This window comes from Calidris pugnax, unplaced genomic scaffold, assembly GCF_001431845.1.
Source record: "Calidris pugnax isolate Ruff unplaced genomic scaffold, ASM143184v1 scaffold17, whole genome shotgun sequence".
Classification (NCBI taxonomy): Eukaryota; Metazoa; Chordata; class Aves; order Charadriiformes; family Scolopacidae; genus Calidris; species Calidris pugnax.
This window is the reverse complement of record NW_015090794.1, coordinates 2,889,479-2,910,389: the sequence shown is the minus strand read 5'-3', so window position 1 is coordinate 2,910,389 and position 20,911 is coordinate 2,889,479. Positions and strand designations below refer to the sequence as shown.

Genomic DNA, 20,911 nt, shown 5'->3' with positions numbered 1-20,911 from the left:
TTTTTGGGACTGGTGGGAGGGCAGCCCAAACTGTGGGCAACTCCATCAGTCACGTCCATGCCGTATAGCTGTAAACACAACACAGAATCACAGAATCTTCTAGGTTGGAAGGGACCTTAAAGATCATCTTGTCCAACCGTCAACCTAACTGACAAAAATAGACACCCGCACAACAAACAAGGAACATCATCACTAAACCATACCTCCCAGCACTTCATCAACCCGTCTTTTGAACACCTCCAGGGATGGGGCCTCAACCACCTCCCTGGGCAGCCCATTCCAAGGCTGATAACCCTTTCAGTGAAAAAATTTTTCCTAATATCCAGCCTGAACCTCCCCTGGCGCAACTTGAGGCCATTTCCTCTTGTCCTGTCGCCTGTGACTTGGGAGAAGAGACTGACCCCCACCTCTCTACACCCTCCTTTCAGGGAGTTGTAGAGAGAAGTAAAGTCTCCCCTCAGCCTCCTCTTCTCCAGGCTGAATAACCCCAGCTCCCTCAGCCTCTCCTCATAAGACTTGTGCTCCAGACCCCTCACGATCCATCAACACATCCATCCCTGGAAATGGACTTTGGTTCACAGCAGGTGTTGCTGCCCCAGTGACCTCCCCGACACCCAGGGACGATAACCGAACCCGGGCACAGGGCCAGGCTCTCTGACTGGCGTAATTCCAGTAAGGACGTGATAAGATACGATGCTTCTTTTCCCCAGCTCTCTGAACTCTGCTCCCGGCAACATTTGCATGTTAAAAGGAGGGGGGGGAACAGGTAAAAGGCACGCGGTAGTTTGTCAAATTACGGAATTTCTGCCCGCGTTAGTGGGCGGAGGAGGAAGCGTCCTGCCTCCGGCTCCAGAGTATTTAAGGGCAGGATTCGTGCCCGGAGCCACATCTCTGCTCAGGCTCCAGCTGCTCTGGGAAGGAGAAGCAGGCTTGGGGAAGATGAGCTCCAGCAGGTACCCAGTGGATGTAAAGGCTGTTGGCTTGATGCAATGTGGAAAGCAGAAGGTACTTGAATTATTTAATTTTTTTTTTTGTTGGATTTCTTTTTTCTCCTTAAATATTTACAAATTGGGAAATTAGAGGGATTTTTGAGTTACTCTTATAGGGTTATACTTATTTCCCCGCAGTGTTGGGATTAGAGCCTTGTGATTTAGGACAGGGGTCTTAGACTTGTTTTTTAATGGTTTTAATATCATAAGAAAACGGTTATCTTGGATTCTGCTGTCCTTCTGTTCACAGTGTCATAAATTTCCTCTGGTTTTAACAATGATTACCCATTTGGGGCCCTAAAATTAAGAAAATATTTTTGTAGGTCTTATATTTTATTTAATTTTTTCATGTGACAATCTTGCAGCCTGAAGCCAGAACTAAGCCAGAGGTCCTGGCAAATGCTAACTGCTTGAAAACATCCAATATTGAACACTTAATTTAAAAAAAATGCACTCTTTTCCCTTTTATTTTTACAGAAATACATGATGTCTGTGTCTTGGTCAGATCAGAACAAAATTCTAATCTACCGGACATTTGAAGACTTCAAGAATTTCCATGTAAGTAAATATTTCCCTGAAAATAGGATTCTGGTCCTGGGGAGAGGGGAAGGAGCCCAGCCGTGTGTCAGGGCTGCAAAGCATCACCATTGTCTCCTCCTCCTCACTTTTAGAAAGGGCTGAAGAGAAAATTCCCCATCGAGAGCGGCTCGATTAAGAGATCTGACCGGACAATACCCAGGTTTAAAGGTAAGGAGAACAAATCCCTGATGGACCAACAAACACAACAGCCCTGTTGGGGACAGTCGTAACTGATGACACAGACTTCAGCCTCTGAGTCTGACCTTCCCATGGAACAGATTAACAGCTCACTCCTCATGCCATAATACTGCTGGGTTACATCTATGTGCTTGGGTCTATTACTGACTTAAAATAACCCAGAAAGCCTATTTTAATAAATAATTGCACCTAGTAAATTAATACTACACTTTAAATATTGTGGCTTGTGTGAGGAAGGGCAGTAGGTGAGGGCACACCCCTGCTCAGGCAAAAGATGCTGCTCTCAAAGCATCCAGATCCCTTGTTGTCTTACACCAACTTTGCTTTTGTTATTTTAAAGATGTAAACGCGAAGCACAGGAAGAGCGGGAAAATGAACTGGTGCCTGGAGATACTGAAACTGCTGGAAACTTATTCCCAGGAGCTGCTGAAAACGGAGGCTAAAATCTCCCAGGGTGGAGATGTGATTCGGTTTTTCAAGGCACAGACCCAAGATCTAGATCCCTCCTTTCCTGAAAACAGGTGTGAAATCATATTTGCATCTTTTGTTTATATGTGTCTTCGTGAAACAGAAAGATGTTGATGTTGGTTTTGATACCTAAGCTTTTCTTAGCCTACTGCATAGATGATTTTAACAAAACAATTACTAAACTCAACCTTCCATGTGATTTTTCAGTAAACTGATATTAAACTTTGTTTTTCAGTGTTGTGATCATGCCATCCGAAATCGGAGGGGGGAAGAAAAACCAGCCAGGGCCACAGCTCTCCATTACACGCCCTCAGGTTTCCCAGAGCTACAGATGCATCGAAGCCTTTGAAACCAAAGACACAAAGAACCAGAAATTCAAAGTCGCTACGAAGGAAATTGTTGAAGTGTTAATCAAGGACATGACTGGTATGTTCGATAGGGATTCTTCAGTTTCAGGGATGGATGGTGTAGGTTGATTCATAGCTTGGCAAATGCCTAGTCGGTAGCATCTGGGGTGCGTGTGGGTGTCTGTACATGGGGTGTGTTTACCCAGATTTACACGGGATCAAAGAACAAAGTGTCAGCGTGGCATCCGTCAGGCACTGAGCTGCTTTGCATGTTGTCTCTGGCTCCTGTGGCAGAGCAGCCCCTACCCCAGGATTATGGTCATCTGTCTACTTGCAGGCTGCTAAAAACCTCTTTTTTTTTTTTTTCCCTGGTTGCTGCAGGATGGTGGCTAGTAGAAAATGCAGACAAGCAGATAGCCTGGTTCCCAGCTCCCTACCTGGAAGAGATTGATGCCCACAAGGACATGCAGAAGGTCTTGAGCGCAAACGAGGATGGTAAGTTTGCTTCTGCCTCCCTGGGACACCGCATTCTTCTTTCAAAAATGAGTTTTGTAAAAACCCCACTGCTTTAACCACTGCTTGGAGTCCCCTTCTGGATCTCTGACCCTTCTGATCAGCTCTACTGTCAGCTGTGGGTCTCTGAGCAGATCAGTCACCCTCAGGGACGCTTGTCCTGCAGCTCTCGCTTGCTCCCCAGGGCTTCTGAGCTGGTGGGTCACAGGGATGGTGGCATTTTCTCCACAAGACAAAACCAACCTCCCCTTCTCTCTGCAGGCAGCCTGTACTTTGTTGTGCGGGACTACGAGTCTCAGAAGGCAGATGAGCTCTCGCTGAACAATGGCGTCGTGGTGGAGGTGGTCAAGAAATCTGACGATGGCTGGTGGCTGATCCGGTAAGGAGGCTTTTCCGAAGCTCTTGTTCCCCCAGGGAGCCAGTTACCTGTTGCAGGTGCTTCTTGCCTGCTCCTCCCCAGGTGGGGTGCAGAGGAGCTCCCTGAATTGACCACCCTTGGCTAGGGATGGTTTTCCTCTTCCTCATGCCCATGTACAGCATTGGGCTGAGTTCTTACCTCTTCCCCCAGGTGCTCTGCACCCTCCCCTTGGTCAGAGCTGGGAAAAGGGCTCTTTTCAGTGTTGCTTTTCATCCTTCCCCCTCAGATACAATGGCTGTACCGGCTACATGCCCTCCATGTACCTCCAGCCCTACAAGAATCCTCACCACAAGCTCCAGACCATCATGACTGCCGGGCTCAACATCTCCACCCCAAACCTTGCCTCCTCTCTGACAGCTCCTCAGTCCCAGGCTGAGCACAGGGTACGGGCTCGCTCTTCCTTTGACCAGCCTGAAGAGGACATGAGCTCTCTCAGAAGCAGATCAAGGTCTCTGCCCAGGGCCAGCTCCACCCCAGACCTGGAGTCAGACAGCTCATCCCTCAGCTCGGGGAGCAGCAGCGAGCGGGACAGCCGGCTGAACTGGAAGCCTGAATTGTCAAGATCTCTGCCCGAAGTCGAGCAGGCCAGGAGCTCTCCCCTGGAGCATACATTGGCCATGGACAGCAGCAAGTCCCCACACCTCACCCACAAGGACAGGAACGATTCTGGCTTCGTGGAGTCATCTGCAGGCGATCTAAGTCACTCCCTCACTGACCCAGACTTGGCCACTTGCGTCCCCAAGGTGCCCGTGCGCCCCTCAGCTCACGAGATCCTCCAGAAGTGCAGCACCATGACGAAGCGAGCCCTGCAGAAGTCTTACACCCGGCCTGCCCTCCAGACTCTGCTCCCCAGCGTGCACTAGTGCCCACGGGGGAGGCACGGACCCAGCCCGGAGCCAGCACCACGACCGAGAGCCGGGCTCCCTCCTCACTGATGGCCCACAGGAACCCGGGCAGTGGTGTGGGCAGCGTCAGGGCTTGGGACTTGTTGCTTTCCGAGGACACAAATAGATCCTGACAGAACTTGCATGCAAACATTGCTGCCCTGGGTAACAGTGACCGGTGCTGCAGCTCACACCGGGAGGTCGGGGAGCCAGGAGGGGCTTTACTGGAGTCGGGGGATTTAGTGGTTTAACTCATCAGGGGAGCCAAGGCACCTGCGGATCTGGCAGCTCCTCTGTAAGTCAGTGGTCACTTGGGATTCAGTTCTCCCTCGGGCCAGGTATTTGTCCCACGGTGCAGTGTGTGACAGTGTCACCATCGTCCTTGCGTTATTCCCCACAGCAGGGTAGCTGTCAGCACCACAGCCACCCTGCAGAGAGACACCCGGGCAGAGGAAGTGACAGAGTATGGGGCAGAGATGGGATGCTGCAGCCATTTGAATATCATTCATATGAACCACCTATTTTATGTATTAATTGTATTTTATGTATTATTTTTTTAAAACTCTTTGATTTTTGGTGTTTGTCTGGGGTTTTGGAGGGGTGGGTTTAAAGGTTAGGTCATATTTGGTAGCGGAGAACTGGCCATCAAATATACAAATTGGCTGGATCTGCCAAATGGCCCAGTACAAAAGCCCTGGTGGCTGGGACCCTCATCTCTGATTATTTCCTACAAAGATGTCTGTGCAGGCACAGAAACAAAAGCGGGTGTAGTACAGCTTGTTTCCCAACTGGGTAACAGGGGCAGAGTCATTTTTATGAACAAAATATTCTCCTTTCAAGGGGATCTGGTAGTTACTGAAACTAACAATTCTCATCCTAAACTCATTTTCTAGAATAGAGTTAGAAAAATAGTTATAGGAAAACTTAAGACTTTTATATAGATTTCTATCTTTAATTTTAGTTATTCTCCTAGGTATCTGTTAATATTTTTGAAACAAGCAATTTAACTTGAGGTGTTTATGTTGTTCTGAATTTTATACGTTTTATTACATTTATTTGAGAGACTAAAATAAAATACATGTAAATATTTATGAAGGCTGCTTGGTTTTTATACTTCAAAAACTTGCCAGCTGGGGAATTAAAACTGTGATTATCTCCCTCCCAGGCACCAACACTCAGGGCAGGCAGAGGTGAGACCTGCCTTGGCCCAGGCTGTGTTCTGCCCAAGCAAAGAAAATATCCAGTGACACAACACTGATCCCTACACCTGCCTTGCTGGGCTCTGGGATACGATACAGCATTGCCTGTAGTGTCTCCCAACTCCAGAAAGTCTATAAAACCCCAGCAAAGACCAGATGCTTGTTCAGAGCCAGGTTCTGCCTCTTCAAACTAAGTGCCATTTAAGACCCTGAAAATTCAGGGGGTGAAAATAGAAAAGGAAACCAGAGCTTGGCCAGAGGAATGATCCCTTCCCTCTCACCAAGCCCTAAGGAGACTGGACTTGTTTTAGAAATTCAAATTTGAAAAATTTATTATAAAATACAGGAATAGTCCAGTTGCTGTACCTGATGGGAAGGCACTTCAGGCTTTCCCCTCCAGAAAGAGCAACTGGTGGGAGGAAGGTCACAAAGCCATGTCTTCCTGCTGGGCTGTGTCAGCCAGCCTCATGTTCTGCCACATGAAATCGATGAACATGGAAGCCTGTAACAAACGGCTCAGCCTCTGAAAGTGGCGCTCTGCAAAGAGAAACAATCATTAGCATCACAGAAAAGCTCACCAAAACGGGGAGAAAAACCTCCCTTCTCTTAAGATCAAGGCAAAGGGGGAATATTCAGAGCACAGGAGATGTCAGGTCACAGCCTGTCCCCGCAGCGTGACCCACCGGTGTAAGGCAGCAGGGACTCCACAGCAGATTTGATGCCCGAGTACTGCAGGAGGTTGTCCGGTGCTTCGTGCTTCAAGAGGGTTTCAAGGACAGCTTGAGCCTCGTGGCAGTTTCGAGAGTTCGTATTCCACGTCACCGAGAACGCCAGCACCGCCTCTAGGGAGGAAGGAAATCGTACAGGCTGGCTGTGCCAGAGTGCTGGCACGCAGAAGACAACAGGTTCAAAAGCATCTCTTCTGTCTCACAGTGGTTCAGCTCCCACAGACCCTGACAGACAAGCCCAGAGGGGCAGGACAACTCTGCACTGAAGAGATTCTTGAGCTGTCACATTGTTTTGAGCTGAGAAACACCCCAAACAACAGGGGGTAAGGCCAGGCAAAGCCACTCACACAAGCTCAGAGCTGTAGCACCCTAACAAAGAAGGTGGCCTGGGGCAGCAATCCTGCTTTGGGAGCTCAGTGGTAAACACTGAGTCTAAGGAGATTCTTCTTTTCATTCAAATTGAGAAAACAAGCCCCTAACCTGCACTTTAAACCAAGTTGCAACAAACCTTTCTGATCCTTCCGCAGCCGAACAAGGTTCTCCTCCAGGCGCTTCCTCCCGTCAGTTTCCTTGAGGATGGCTGTGGGACAGAGAAATGAAGAGCTGATGCAGGAGTCTGGCTCAGGCACTGAGAGCAGGGACACCATTGGTTATCAAGGGCAACTTCACTTAGGGAAACAGGAGCCACCAGAGAAAGGGAAAACTGAGACTTTCAGATAATTAGACTTTCTAGACTTTGCCTACCTGGAAGAGTAGAAGGCAGAAAGGGCAGAAAAACACCTTCAGAGCACAACGTGGACTCACCTTTGACCACCATCAACACCGTGTGCGGACGATCCAGAGAGATGGCCAACCCTAAAGCTTTGAGGTATCTTTTCTCGTGAAGCAGGTTAGAAAGCTCTTGCTCCCTAGAAAACAAATCAGGGTCAAAAGAGTGAGATAAATATTTGGTTGGTGGAAAAAACTGCTATACAGAAAGCAGCAGATTTGGCAACCACAGTGCGCAGAGGTTTAATGCCAAGAAGTTAATAAGACTTGCCAATTAATGCCTCAGTGCCCTCATTGTGCAGATAATTACCCTGGCACATTCAAGAGCTCTCCGAGCTATTCAGTGCTGGCTGAAGCAGGAGAAAGTGAAAGTAGCTTTTGGCAGTTTGACTTTGCTTATCTTAGCAGTGCATAAACAAGAAACTAATCAATTGTCAAGGTGACAGAATTATAGCAAGGCTTTGCAGGAACTAAAGATAAACTACAAAGAAGAGACTATTGTGCTCTGACAGCCTCTAAATAGCTAAACGATGTGATATTTGGATTAGATGGAGCTGGATGGCTCTAGGTGCCGACAGTTTCACTGGACAGAGTTTGCCTTTCACAGCTCATTATTGCACAGGATCAACTTACTTCAGAATCTGCTCCTCCTGTTTAGCTTGTGCCTCTTTCTCTTCAATTTCAGTGACATCCTAAAAAAAAAAAAACAACAAAAAAACCAGAATATAACTTTGTCAAATCTTGCTTAAATACAGATTAATTTTTATTTAGCCATCAAGTGATCAGGAAATCATTTTCTACAGCAGGATCTCCAGGTCAAGTAATTTCAGTGTTAAATCCAGCAACTTGTACCTTCCCTCCAAACCCCTCCAGAAGACCAGCACTGGGCAGGATGCTAAGGCCCATCTGCTGTTCCTTTTACAACATCAACTGGGGATATACAGTACGGCAAAAGAAACCCAGCCCAAACCCAGAGTTATGCCTAACAGACCCATCACAGGAACCCGGGCAGTGGTGTGGGCAGCGTCAGGGCTTGGGACTTGTTGCTTTCCGAGGACACAAATAGATCCTGACAGAACTTGCATGCAAACATTGCTGCCCTGGGTAACAGTGACCGGTGCTGCAGCTCACACCGGGAGGTCGGGGAGCCAGGAGGGGCTTTACTGGAGTCGGGGGATTTAGTGGTTTAACTCATCAGGGGAGCCAAGGCACCTGCGGATCTGGCAGCTCCTCTGTAAGTCAGTGGTCACTTGGGATTCAGTTCTCCCTCGGGCCAGGTATTTGTCCCACGGTGCAGTGTGTGACAGTGTCACCATCGTCCTTGCGTTATTCCCCACAGCAGGGTAGCTGTCAGCACCACAGCCACCCTGCAGAGAGACACCTGGGCAGAGGAAGTGACAGAGTATGGGGCAGAGATGGGATGCTGCAGCCATTTGAATATCATTCATATGAACCACCTATTTTATGTATTAATTGTATTTTATGTATTATTTTTTTAAAACTCTTTGATTTTTGGTGTTTGTCTGGGGTTTTGGAGGGGTGGGTTTAAAGGTTAGGTCATATTTGGTAGCGGAGAACTGGCCATCAAATATACAAATTGGCTGGATCTGCCAAATGGCCCAGTACAAAAGCCCTGGTGGCTGGGACCCTCATCTCTGATTATTTCCTACAAAGATGTCTGTGCAGGCACAGAAACAAAAGCGGGTGTAGTACAGCTTGTTTCCCAACTGGGTAACAGGGGCAGAGTCATTTTTATGAACAAAATATTCTCCTTTCAAGGGGATCTGGTAGTTACTGAAACTAACAATTCTCATCCTAAACTCATTTTCTAGAATAGAGTTAGAAAAATAGTTATAGGAAAACTTAAGACTTTTATATAGATTTCTATCTTTAATTTTAGTTATTCTCCTAGGTATCTGTTAATATTTTTGAAACAAGCAATTTAACTTGAGGTGTTTATGTTGTTCTGAATTTTATACGTTTTATTACATTTATTTGAGAGACTAAAATAAAATACATGTAAATATCTATGAAGGCTGCTTGTTTTTTATACTTCAAAAACTTGCCAGCTGGGGAATTAAAACTGTGATTATCTCCCTCCCAGGCACCAACACTCAGGGCAGGCAGAGGTGAGACCTGCCTTGGCCCAGGCTGTGTTCTGCCCAAGCAAAGAAAATATCCAGTGACACAACACTGATCCCTACACCTGCCTCGCTGGGCTCTGGGATACGATACAGCATTGCCTGTAGTGTCTCCCAACTCCAGAAAGTCTGTAAATCCACAGCAAAGACCAGATGCTTGTTCAGAGCCAGGTTCTGCCTTTTCTTCAAACTAAGTGCCATTTAAGAGCCTGAAAATTCAGGGGGTGAAAATAGAAAAGGAAACCACAGCTTGGCCAGAGGAACGATCCCTTCCCTCGCACCAAGCCCTAAAGAGACTGGACTTGTTTTAGAAATTCAAATTTGAAAAATTTATTATAAAATACAGGAATAGTCCAGTTGCTGTACCTGATGGGAAGGCACTTCAGGCTTTCCCCTCCAGAAAGAGCAACTGGTGGGAGGAAGGTCACAAAGCCATGTCTTCCTGCTGGGCTGTGTCAGCCAGCCTCATGTTCTGCCACATGAAATCGATGAACATGGAAGCCTGTAACAAACGGCTCAGCCTCTGAAAGTGGCGCTCTGCAAAGAGAAACAATCATTAGCATCACAGAAAAGCTCACCAAAACGGGGAGAAAAACCTCCCTTCTCTTAAGATCAAGGCAAAGGGGGAATATTCAGAGCACAGGAGATGTCAGGTCACAGCCCGTCCCCGCAGCGTGACCCACCGGTGTAAGGCAGCAGGGACTCCACAGCAGATTTGATGCCCGAGTACTGCAGGAGGTTGTCCGGTGCTTCGTGCTTCAAGAGGGTTTCAAGGACAGCTTGAGCCTCGTGGCAGTTTCGAGAGTTCGTATTCCACGTCACCGAGAACGCCAGCACCGCCTCTAGGGAGGAAGGAAATCGTACAGGCTGGCTGTGCCAGAGTGCTGGCACGCAGAAGACAACAGGTTCAAAAGCATCTCTTCTGTCTCACAGTGGTTCAGCTCCCACAGACCCTGACAGACAAGCCCAGAGGGGCAGGACAACTCTGCACTGAAGAGATTCTTGAGCTGTCACATTGTTTTGAGCTGAGAAACACCCCAAACAACAGGGGGTAAGGCCAGGCAAAGCCACTCACACAAGCTCAGAGCTGTAGCACCCTAACAAAGAAGGTGGCCTGGGGCAGCAATCCTGCTTTGGGAGCTCAGTGGTAAACACTGAGTCTAAGGAGATTCTTCTTTTCATTCAAATTGAGAAAACAAGCCCCTAACCTGCACTTTAAACCAAGTTGCAACAAACCTTTCTGATCCTTCCGCAGCCGAACAAGGTTCTCCTCCAGGCGCTTCCTCCCGTCAGTTTCCTTGAGGATGGCTGTGGGACAGAGAAATGAAGAGCTGATGCAGGAGTCTGGCTCAGGCACTGAGAGCAGGGACACCATTGGTTATCAAGGGCAACTTCACTTAGGGAAACAGGAGCCACCAGAGAAAGGGAAAACTGAGACTTTCAGATAATTAGACTTTCTAGACTTTGCCTACCTGGAAGAGTAGAAGGCAGAAAGGGCAGAAAAACACCTTCAGAGCACAACGTGGACTCACCTTTGACCACCATCAACACCGTGTGCGGACGATCCAGAGAGATGGCCAACCCTAAAGCTTTGAGGTATCTTTTCTCGTGAAGCAGGTTAGAAAGCTCTTGCTCCCTAGAAAACAAATCAGGGTCAAAAGAGTGAGATAAATATTTGGTTGGTGGAAAAAACTGCTATACAGAAAGCAGCAGATTTGGCAACCACAGTGCGCAGAGGTTTAATGCCAAGAAGTTAATAAGACTTGCCAATTAATGCCTCAGTGCCCTCATTGTGCAGATAATTACCCTGGCACATTCAAGAGCTCTCCGAGCTATTCAGTGCTGGCTGAAGCAGGAGAAAGTGAAAGTAGCTTTTGGCAGTTTGACTTTGCTTATCTTAGCAGTGCATAAACAAGAAACTAATCAATTGTCAAGGTGACAGAATTATAGCAAGGCTTTGCAGGAACTAAAGATAAACTACAAAGAAGAGACTATTGTGCTCTGACAGCCTCTAAATAGCTAAACGATGTGATATTTGGATTAGATGGAGCTGGATGGCTCTAGGTGCCGACAGTTTCACTGGAGAGAGTTTGCCTTTCACAGCTTGTTGTTGCACAGGATCAACTTACTTCAAAATCTGCTCCTCCTGCTTAGCTTGGGCCTCTTTTTCTTCAATTTCAGTGACATCCTATAAAAAAAAAACCAACACAAAACCAAAACACCCAGAATATAACTTTGTCAAATTTTGCTTAAATACAGATTAATTTTAAATATTTTTAATTTAATTTTTAAATAGCCATCAAGTGATCAGGAAATAATTTTCTACAGCAGGATCTCCAGGTCAAGTAATTTCAATGTTAAATCCAGCAACTTGTACCTTCCCTCTAAGCCCAAGACCAGCGCTGGGCAGGCTGCTGAGGCCCATCTGCTGTTCCTTTTACAACATCAACTGGGGATATACAGTACGGCAAAAGAAACCCAGCCCAAACCCAGAGATATGCCTAACAGACCCAATTTCTACGTGCAGAAAGCGAGGAGAGCGTGTGTCAAACTGGAACAGAGATAGACAAGCCCTGAGCTCTCCAACTGCATTGTGATTTCTAACCCAGAGAGGGAACACAGGAAAGACCCCGTGCTGTACCTTCCACAGCGTGATGCAGGAGTCACTGGATGCTGTCACAACCATATCATCTTGCTTGTTAGAGTGAAGACCCCAGATTTTATCTTCGTGACCATCTAACGTTTTCACACACTCGTTTGTTTTAATGGTCCAGAGTTTTAAGAGACCATCAGAACCACTTTTGGGAGAGAAAGAAACACAACAAACTTAACTCAGAGAATCACTGGATCCATCCTTGCTCTGCCCCACCTTAAATATCAGATAAACTCGTCCCATTCCAATGCCTTTTAAACAGGAGTAGCATTAACCAAAAATGTCAAAAGAGCTTGAGAATTCCATACAAGTAGTTCCCAGTAGTACCAGCATTCCTTCAGGTGATTCCTTCTTGGTAAATCCTACTACCTACTCTTCCTCATACACTCTGGTGGTATTTCCAGGTACAGTAACTGTTTAGCTCTGTCTCTTTGCCCTCAGCCAAGGCAGCAGGATAAGATGCCCCCCTAGCTCTGCCTAATTGTAGCATGTCACCAATCCAGCAGCTACCTAGAATCCACAGCATAACTGGAGAAAAGGAAGATCAGCAGAAAGTTTGGCATAAACATGGCATCTTCCTATCAGTCTTTCCAAAACTAAATCCACTGCACAAGGCTCTTCCCTCTCACTGCTGATATCAGCTAAGAGACTTCTCATCTGATTTGTTCTGACATCTTCCTCTCCACTCCTGGTGTAGGCACTTACCTGCTGAGCAGTTGTGTCCCTCGGCTTACGAAAATGATCTTCAGTACAGAGGCATCGTGACCTTCAAATGTCTGGAAAACAGCAAGGAAGCTCAGAAGTGTTAGAGTTGTTGCCAGACTTTTTGAGAAAGTCCTCTTTCAAGAGGATATTTACTCCTAAATAGGTAAGTTCCAAAAGCAGCCTCTAATCCATGAGACTTTTACTGGAGGTTAAAGAAGCAGGAGGAAATGACTTGTCCCCATATCATTTCTTCAAACAACCCGCTTGCTTCAACTTGTTGGTCAAGTGGTCTGAACGGTGAGGTGAGCTCCATAGGCTGTCTCCCCAGAAGGTCTATTCCCCTGTCACTGCAGGAAGCCCCCCTTCAGTGAGGTAACACTGCTGGGCAGAACACGGCACAGAGTGGCAATTGCCTTCTCATGTTCTTAGTGAGACACTGCTGGACTGGACAGTTCTATGAAGAACGTCTCTGAAATTTAAGATTGTGTGTTTTTCCTTCATGGCCACAGCTGTGCCAGGCAAAGCCAGCTTTCTTTCAGTACTGTAAATGTCCTTTTTCACCGATTCCCCCCATGTTGCTCCCTGATTAGCTACAATAGAAAGATCAGTTGAGCACTGGGCAAATGCCCTTGCCCTGGAGCTCTGTATGTGGCTTACACACCCAAGATCCTGGAGAACAAGGCTAGACCTGGAGAGCTCTTTCTTCAGCGTGGCCACACTGCTACATTTCAGCCACACTGACCAGCACATACTTTTTTGAAACAGCCTTAATCAACCCCTGTTGCATGCGAGGGCTGCCAAGAGCACAGGGTAGTCTGAGTTCTCATTACCTTCAGACAGCTGAAGTCCCGAAGACCCCAAAGCTTCAGGGTCCCATCTGCTGAAGAAGTGGCCAAGATCTGATCCACTGGGGAGAACTGCACGCACCAGATTCCACGCTTATGTCCAGTGAAGACACCCAGCAAAGAGCAATCAGAAGAGGACCACAGCTTGGCCAGCCGATCCTGTGAGCCCGTGGCAATGAGCTTGTCATTCGGAGAAACTGCCACGCTGTTTATGTCCTGGAGAAGTCACACAAGTACAGAGAGTGCAGAGCAGTTTAAGCCTTTGCTCCAGCTGTTGGACAGGTGACAAATGTAGGGTATGACACGGAAGAGAAAGGTTTAAGTACTAAAAGCATGTTCTAGCATCAGCTGGAGCGTTACCTTGTTATGACCCCTCTCAGTCACTTTTGCGTGAAGGATTTCTGGACTGGAGATCAAGGCTGCTTTTGCTTTGGAAGCGAGGGATTCCGGGATATTCCAGATCTTGATTGTGCAGTCCTGGCTGCTGGTTACTATGAAGCTTTCTTTGAGTCTGAAGGGAATAAAAGTGTCAAGTGTAAAGAAGCAAAAGAGTAGCTTCCCTGCACACAAAAAAAGGCCTTCTCCTCCCGTACTGGAATCTACACAAATTCAGTCACTCTGCTGGGATGGGAAACAGAGTGCTTTAACATTTTCTCAAGCTGTCTTTCATTTAACTTAGGTCCCTGGGAGAGCCTCCAACAATTCAAACATTAGGCAAGAGCCCTGTAAATGAACTCTCTTCATTTACAGACAAAGGCACGCTATAGCGAATAGGTAAGTTGGGCTTCCAGACTGTTAGGGAGCACGAAGAAAGGTGAAGAGCTGATAAACAGACATGCTATTCAAGCAAACACCTTCACAGACACATTCCCTTCACTCCCCAACCCTCACATCACTCAAGCTTTATCTGGCAACTTATCCAGCTGCTGCTCTTTAAGGAAAACGGGAGTTAGATTAACAAAGAAATGCAAACTTTGCAACTTAAGGAGAGACAGATTTGCATTAAAATAATAATAAAAAAAAATCCTTTCTTCAAACTCAGAGCACCACAACAAGCTGGGACCAAGACCAAGACACAGCATAGCTCAGAGGCAGGCATCCACCACAACATCCACCCTGAGGATCAGCAAAGCAGCCATGACTCATGGTCGCAGAGGTAAAAATCTCATCCGATTTTTATTACCTGGAGCAAGAGACAGCGCCTACCCCATGTGCATGACCCAAACCTTGGGCAACACACATCACCCTTCCATCTTTGCTCATCCGCCAGACTCGAATGCTTTTGTCCTGTAATGGGAGAGGACATAAACTGAAATGTTTTTTCAACAAGTGATCATGCATGCACTCATCACATCCGTGAGCCTGACCAATTCTTTTCAAGCTTGAACTTCTGCCTGCATTCGTCCGGGTGGGTGAGGGCAAACACAGTGCTCTGCAGTCTGGGATTTAGTGTGGAGGTTTATTTCTGGGTGTATCAGAGCAGTCAGCACCTTTTCTTCCAACACAGTTTTTACCCACAGCTCCCCATCAGCCTCACACTAATGACATCTCTGAACTCTAACACAAGAGCAAGATGCCTGGAGAATGAGACACCTCCTCTCAGGCTAATAAAATACAATCAATCACATTTCCCCAATGACAATGTTAAAAAGGGATAGTGGAAGAACCTTATATTTGGGGGAAGTAGCCCAAAGAATACTGCCCACAAAGATCACCAGAAATGAAAAGTTTCACTAAACAAAGAAAAGTAACACACCTTAGCACAGCTGACGAACATCAGGCCTTTTCTGAAGACATCCAAAGCAAGAATTGTTTCTGAACAGAGGAAGAAAAAATAGTTGGATGCAAAGCAATACTCAAATCAGACAACAGAATGGTGTTAATTAATGACCCTGTCGCTTTCTGACTCGGGGAGATGTTTGGGATGCTCAGAAACATACCTGCACTCACTGCAAAGTGACTCACTGGTGCGAGTCTCTCACTTGCAGCCACAAAACTGCATTTAGAGCTTGCACTCACGTATCAATTTAAACTGATCCCACCGCTACTGAAAGGGACTGAACTAACAGACCTGGATAAAGTAAACTACTGTTTGCAAAATCAGGACAACATAACATATACTCTCTTCACACAACTCCAAAACTTTCTGTGATGCTGTTCTAGAGACAACTCAAGGACCCCAGCCTCTACATCAGAGTTGTGAGAAGCTGGATAAAGAAATGCTTTCCCATCTCCCTCCCACATCAGAGCTGACCACACACACCTGTGTGACCATAGAGGATCTGGCAGTGGGATGTTGCCAGTTCAAATACTTTCAGCTGAGGGCTGTTGGTTGCCACAACAATGTGAGAATCACCAGGCCCAAGGAACTTCACATCCAGAACCTCATCGTTGTAACCTGCAAGCTGGATGGCAGAACAGAAACAGTTTAAGAGGGAGAAGACAGCTTTTCAGAGAAGAATTAAATGGCACCGTGCTCAGGGAGGCTGCATTACTGTTATTTTTCATGTAATACTGCATATAATAATCTTAGATAAGCTGTAAGTATAAGCTGGAGCACAGGAGGGATTTTTGGCTAGGCCTGTTCTGCTTTCTTCTCTTATGTTTGTGTCTGTGCAATATTCCCCCAAACAACCTCATCACTGAAATTGGATGTCTGTTCAAAAACAGGCAGGAGAGGTGGGCACCCCTGGACAAAGCTTCCACTAAGAAGAGAGCTGGTCCTAAAGTATGGATAAAGTATGGATAAAGGGAGAGCAAAAAGGAGGCTGAGGGTCATTACCTGCTTCCTGAGCTGAAGAGTTTGAGCATCATAAAAAACAATGTTGTGTTCGACAGACACTGTGACAATCTCATTTCTCTCGGGCACAAGCATGCACTGGGTGAGGCTGCGCTCGCTGGCCTCCTCCTTCAACTCAAAGGGCACAGGCTGGGTATATACACAAGCAGCTGTGGCAACTTCCCAAACTTTCAGGATGCCTAAGAAAAAATATGATACAAATTGCGTCAGAGCTACTGTTTTAGACAGTGATTGTCCAGAGAATATACAGCAAACCCCAGCCTTGCCCGCTGGATAAAGCTACACAGCTTTAAGGGAAGACTCTGAAGAAATCCGATCCCAGTGGCAGGAAGGGCCACAAAGTTGTTCTTCTCCAGTCCAAATCAAACGTTTTTGCAGTTTGAAAACATAGTTAAAGCTCCATAGCACGCCTGACCAATCCTGCTCATCCACTGTCAGAGAAACTCAGGATCAGGCTCTGCTCTCCAGCCCTCAGAGTTCAGCACAAAGAACACACATCCCAAAAATAATGGCAATGCAGCATCTTAAATACAGCCCTTCCTCAGCCTCCAAATCTGGCAGCGACAATGCCAGGACAACTCACCTTTGCTGCCAGCTGTGACAATGTGCAAGCCTTGTTTCTTCACACCCAGTTGAGAGAAATCTCCCTTTTCAGGTAACAAGACAGCAGCTTCCACGCTCTGCAAGAGAGTTGGCCAAACACCAGCTGAGCACAAGGGACCAGAGTTCCATTTCAGCAACCAGAGCTGAGCAACAGCTGGTTAGTACCAGCAGACAGACACACACAGCCCCCAGGCAGGCAGATACAACATGAGAACACATTTTCTCCATGACTGCCCTTCCTTTCTGCTCCAGCACTGGAGGCATATTATTTCCTTAAACCGCCCAGACATGATCACACCAGCCAAGGAGAGAAAGAAAATAAACAGCTTTAGACACAGAGTTTTAACGACTCTGGGAAGTGAAAGGGAAAGAAACCTGATTTCACAATATATAAGAACATAAAGAGGGAGAGGTACTATAGGAACTGTGATCTCAAAGGAATAAATGAAATGCAATTTCACCTCGTAGACAGGGACGGTTCGTTTACTTTCTCTGGTTTTCAGGTCCCACACCATACAGATTTTATCACGGCCAGAACTGCAAGTTAAAAGAGCACATTCCAACATTAAATTCATTCAACTCGGGCTCTGACTGCAAATTTGGAATCATGGGAAGAGGCCCACAGGAAAAAAGGCACCAGCCTTCCATGTGACACCACAGTATATTGCCAGAAACACGAGTGATGAGACCTACAGTCACTGGCTTGTATAGTCAAGTGGAGACTGAACACTCGTAACAGCCCTTGCCCTCACAGGACAGCCTTCCCAGACCCTACAGAAACACCCAGGCTCTGGCAGGGTAAACAGCAGAGAAAGACTAACACTTCTGCAGGATTTTACCTAACGAGAGTGTTTCCATCTGCAAACACCAGCGAGGTGACAGCACTGAAGTGGCCGTCCAGCACGGCAACACACTTGCTGGAATTCAGGTCCCAGATGCGGATTTTGTAGTCAATTGAGGAGGAGAAGAGTTGCAGACGGGAGATATCAGGGTGGAACTCAACAAGGCTAGAAAGGAGGAGATGTGCTTGAACATGACAGGAATAAACTATCTGGCACATTGGTATCGGCCCAACATTTAAATAAATACACATTTAAATAAATACAACATTCTACAGATCAGTTGGTTATCATTTATAAGAGGACTTTGTAGGACTTCATTCCTCTGCCACCCACCAGAAAAATTTACAACTGATCTTTGCCAGTCTTTCCACATTCTTGAAGTAAGCACAGATATTCCAGTTAGATCCCAGCCCAGCCCAAACCATGACACAGATTTATCAATCGAAATTTCTCCTCTCTGGGCTAAAGCCAGTCATAGCCCTGCTTCTTCACTAGACATTTCAAAAACCCTGAAACAGAAGAGCCCAGAACCTGCTCAGAATAGACCTTCACGTTCCATTAACTCAAGATGTTTCACATCAATCCCAGTGCCCAAGCATCACACTAACACCAGTGAGTGACAAATATGACTCGTCCTTACTGTACGACTCCTGAAGATCCTTTTAGGTTGTGTGTGCAGTACTGTTTGATCATATCCCAGATCTTAATGGTGCTGTCACAGCCACCTGGGAGAAGAAGAGCATATATGAATGAACCATGGAGGAAAGATATACCAATGGTCCAACATATCAGCAACTATAAGATTTCATGGGTTGCAAAGGCAGAAGAAAGAAAAATTAATCCAATAACAACCACCCACATGAAGAGAAGCTCACAGAGCACCTTACACTTTCAGAGAGGTGAGCAAAACTTGACTCACAGATAAGAGACCTGGAGTACAATTAAACTACGTGTCATGCCAGCCCACCTCCATCTCCAAGCATCCCAGTTCTGCACTGGGATAACTACACCACAGTCTCATAGGTGCCCGATTTTTATCACACTTTTACTAAGTATATTTTAGATAGAAGATTGAAAGGATCCCTTGCTGTCTGTCAAGATGTCACTTCTACCTAAGTAAAACCTCTTCTGATTGTGGCTGAATTCAGTAGATCCCTACTCAGGCTGTGTCCAGCTGAGCTAAGCTATTGAGCAGCAGAAGGGCCACTCAGCATCCTTCCCATGGCGTAACACTCAAACAGGGCTGTACCTGTGGCTAACAACGTTGAAGTGGAGTCAAAGGCCATGCTCGCAACCGGCGCTGTGTGCACGGCTTTCCAGGTGCGGACACACTTGTTCTCCCTCCAGTTCCACTGCTTCAGCAGCAGGGCTCGGCTCCCCGTCACCAGGATCTGTGCAAAAGCAAGGCAAAGGAAACACCGTTAACTACTAATTAGATTTCAATTTCTTTCAGCGCCCACACGCAAAGCACAGAAACACCAGTTGCCATGACGCTCTTGAAGCTCAGTCTCGCAGCATTCCTCTGACTTGAGCTCAGAAGGGGAGACAGACACAAGTGCCTGAGAAGATTCCGCAGGGATCCTTGGAAATGCAGGGCACTTCCAGGCGGAGCAGCCTTCAGCGTCCACTGGTGTGTATCAGGAGCCCTGACAGAGCAGAACAGACAAGCACAAAGCACATACCTCATCATCTGGGCTAAGAACAAATGAACTGATATCCTCGTCTTCATCCTATAAAAATGAAATTAAAAAACCCAGTTAACCCCCCTGTAGAGTGGTGTGCTCTTGGAACTTCCTTCTCTACGTGCTTCTGCTGATGCTGAGCGCATCCAATAGCTCCCAGCTGCGCTTGGGGACAACATAAATAACATCTCTCTGTATTTCAAGTAATTCCCATCCTCCTCTCTCTTGAGAGCTTTAAGACAACAGCCAGCAAGAGTGGAAAAACACCTCAGGAGCCTTGGAAGACCCTCAGTGGTTTCACCACCAGCAGAGGCTGGACCTCACAGAACAGTTTAGGTTGGAAGGGACTTAAAAGATCATCTAGTTCCACCCCCCTGCCCTGGGCAGGGACACCTCCCACCAGACCAGGCTGCTCCAAGCCCCATCCAGCCTGGCCTTGAACACCTCCAGGGATGGGGCAGCCACAGCTTCTCTGGGCAACCTGTTCCAGTGCCTCACCACCCTCACAGTGAGAAATTCCTTCCTGACATCTAACCTAAATCTTCCCTCTTCCAGTTTGAAGCCATTACTCGTTGTCCTATCACTATGTGCCTTTGCAAAAAGTCCCTCCCCGTCTTTCCTATAGGGGAAAAGATCTCCCCTTTAGGGACTGGAACGGTGCCCACCAGAGCCTTCTCTTCTCCCAACAGCCCCAACTCTCTCAGCCTGTCCTCACAGATGTGCTCCAGCCCTCTGACCATCCTCATGGCCTCCTCTGTCCTGTCCCTGCTCCAACAGGTCCATGCCCTTCTTGTGCTGAGGACAAGCCCCATCTCCTCACCTGCTGGAGGCTGTGGAGCGCTCCCGTTTCCACATCGATGACGTTCAGCTTGGTCCCACAGGGGCAAAACATGAACTTTCCATCCCGGTTTATCTGGGGGAAAAAGGAAGGGAAACCAGGAACGTTACGGCGGCGGGAGAAGCGGGTATTCCCAACCCTGCCCCTCGCCGCCTCCGTACCTGGACTCGCCCTCCCTTGTAGAAAGGCTCGATCTTCCTCGACAGGGCGTAGCTGGAAGGGAAAGGGAGAAGCGGGCAGGGAGCCGGTTAAACCACCGCCGCAGCGGCCTGCGCCGCCCTGCGGGCCCGGCCCCAGCCATCCCGCCCGCTCCTCACTTGCTCTTGAAGCGCACGGTGCTGACGGCCGCCGCCGCCTCCATCTCCCGCACCGCCGGGCTCCGCGTGCCGCCCGCTTCCGGCGCTCCCGGTTGCCACGGGAGAAGGGCGCCACTTCCGGCGCAGCTAAGTGACGTCTACGCTGGGGGGGCGAAAGGGTTGATGCCGGGACCGCCATCTTTGGTGTGGGAAGGGGCGGACCCGCCGAACCCCCGGGATGCTGGGGATGGAACAGCCGGTGCCGCCGCCCCGAAACCTTACCGACCGGCGCATCCCCTCCCCGCCCCGAGGAAGCGGCTCCCCAGCTCCAACCACGGGGAAAAGTGAGATATCTTTTTTAAGACCGCAGCAACACCAACTAAGACGCTTTACAAACAGACTTTTTGATAATTAA

The 20,911-nt window shown here is 47.5% G+C and overlaps 2 protein-coding genes across 4 annotated transcripts; one reads left to right on the top strand and one right to left on the bottom strand.

The window, feature by feature from the left end:
• Positions 1 to 904: 904 nt before the first annotated feature.
• NOXO1 (NADPH oxidase organizer 1) lies at positions 905 to 5,485 on the top strand. Of its 2 annotated transcripts, none has more exons than XM_014936709.1 (8): positions 905 to 1,005; positions 1,467 to 1,547; positions 1,661 to 1,736; positions 2,107 to 2,287; positions 2,470 to 2,660; positions 2,963 to 3,076; positions 3,356 to 3,473; positions 3,739 to 5,485. In XM_014936709.1, exons 1-8 carry the CDS (start codon positions 940 to 942, stop codon positions 4,373 to 4,375), a joined length of 1,464 nt encoding a protein of 487 aa, XP_014792195.1. In that variant the 5' UTR covers positions 905 to 939; the 3' UTR covers positions 4,376 to 5,485. The 2 variants fall into 2 exon arrangements, with proteins under 2 accessions (XP_014792195.1, XP_014792196.1); XM_014936710.1 differs by having other exon boundaries at positions 916 to 1,005; positions 1,539 to 1,547.
• A 415-nt stretch (positions 5,486 to 5,900) lies between these two features.
• Positions 5,901 to 20,613, bottom strand: TBL3 (transducin (beta)-like 3). Of its 2 annotated transcripts, none has more exons than XM_014936707.1 (22): positions 20,518 to 20,613; positions 20,362 to 20,413; positions 20,183 to 20,275; positions 19,363 to 19,410; positions 18,930 to 19,071; positions 18,321 to 18,405; positions 17,678 to 17,845; positions 17,300 to 17,375; positions 16,819 to 16,915; positions 16,218 to 16,414; positions 15,699 to 15,840; positions 15,192 to 15,250; positions 14,619 to 14,722; positions 13,796 to 13,946; positions 13,421 to 13,651; positions 12,591 to 12,661; positions 11,874 to 12,030; positions 7,725 to 7,783; positions 7,128 to 7,231; positions 6,832 to 6,903; positions 6,279 to 6,437; positions 5,901 to 6,132 (listed from the first exon to the last, which is right to left on the bottom strand). In XM_014936707.1, the coding sequence occupies exons 1-22, from the start codon at positions 20,559 to 20,561 to the stop codon at positions 6,020 to 6,022; spliced, it is 2,424 nt and encodes an 807-aa protein (XP_014792193.1). In that variant the 5' UTR covers positions 20,562 to 20,613; the 3' UTR covers positions 5,901 to 6,019. The 2 variants fall into 2 exon arrangements, with proteins under 2 accessions (XP_014792193.1, XP_014792194.1); XM_014936708.1 differs by lacking the exons at positions 5,901 to 6,132; positions 6,279 to 6,437; positions 6,832 to 6,903; positions 7,128 to 7,231; positions 7,725 to 7,783 and adding exons at positions 9,538 to 9,769; positions 9,916 to 10,074; positions 10,469 to 10,540; positions 10,765 to 10,868; positions 11,362 to 11,420.
• Positions 20,614 to 20,911: the final 298 nt, after the last annotated feature.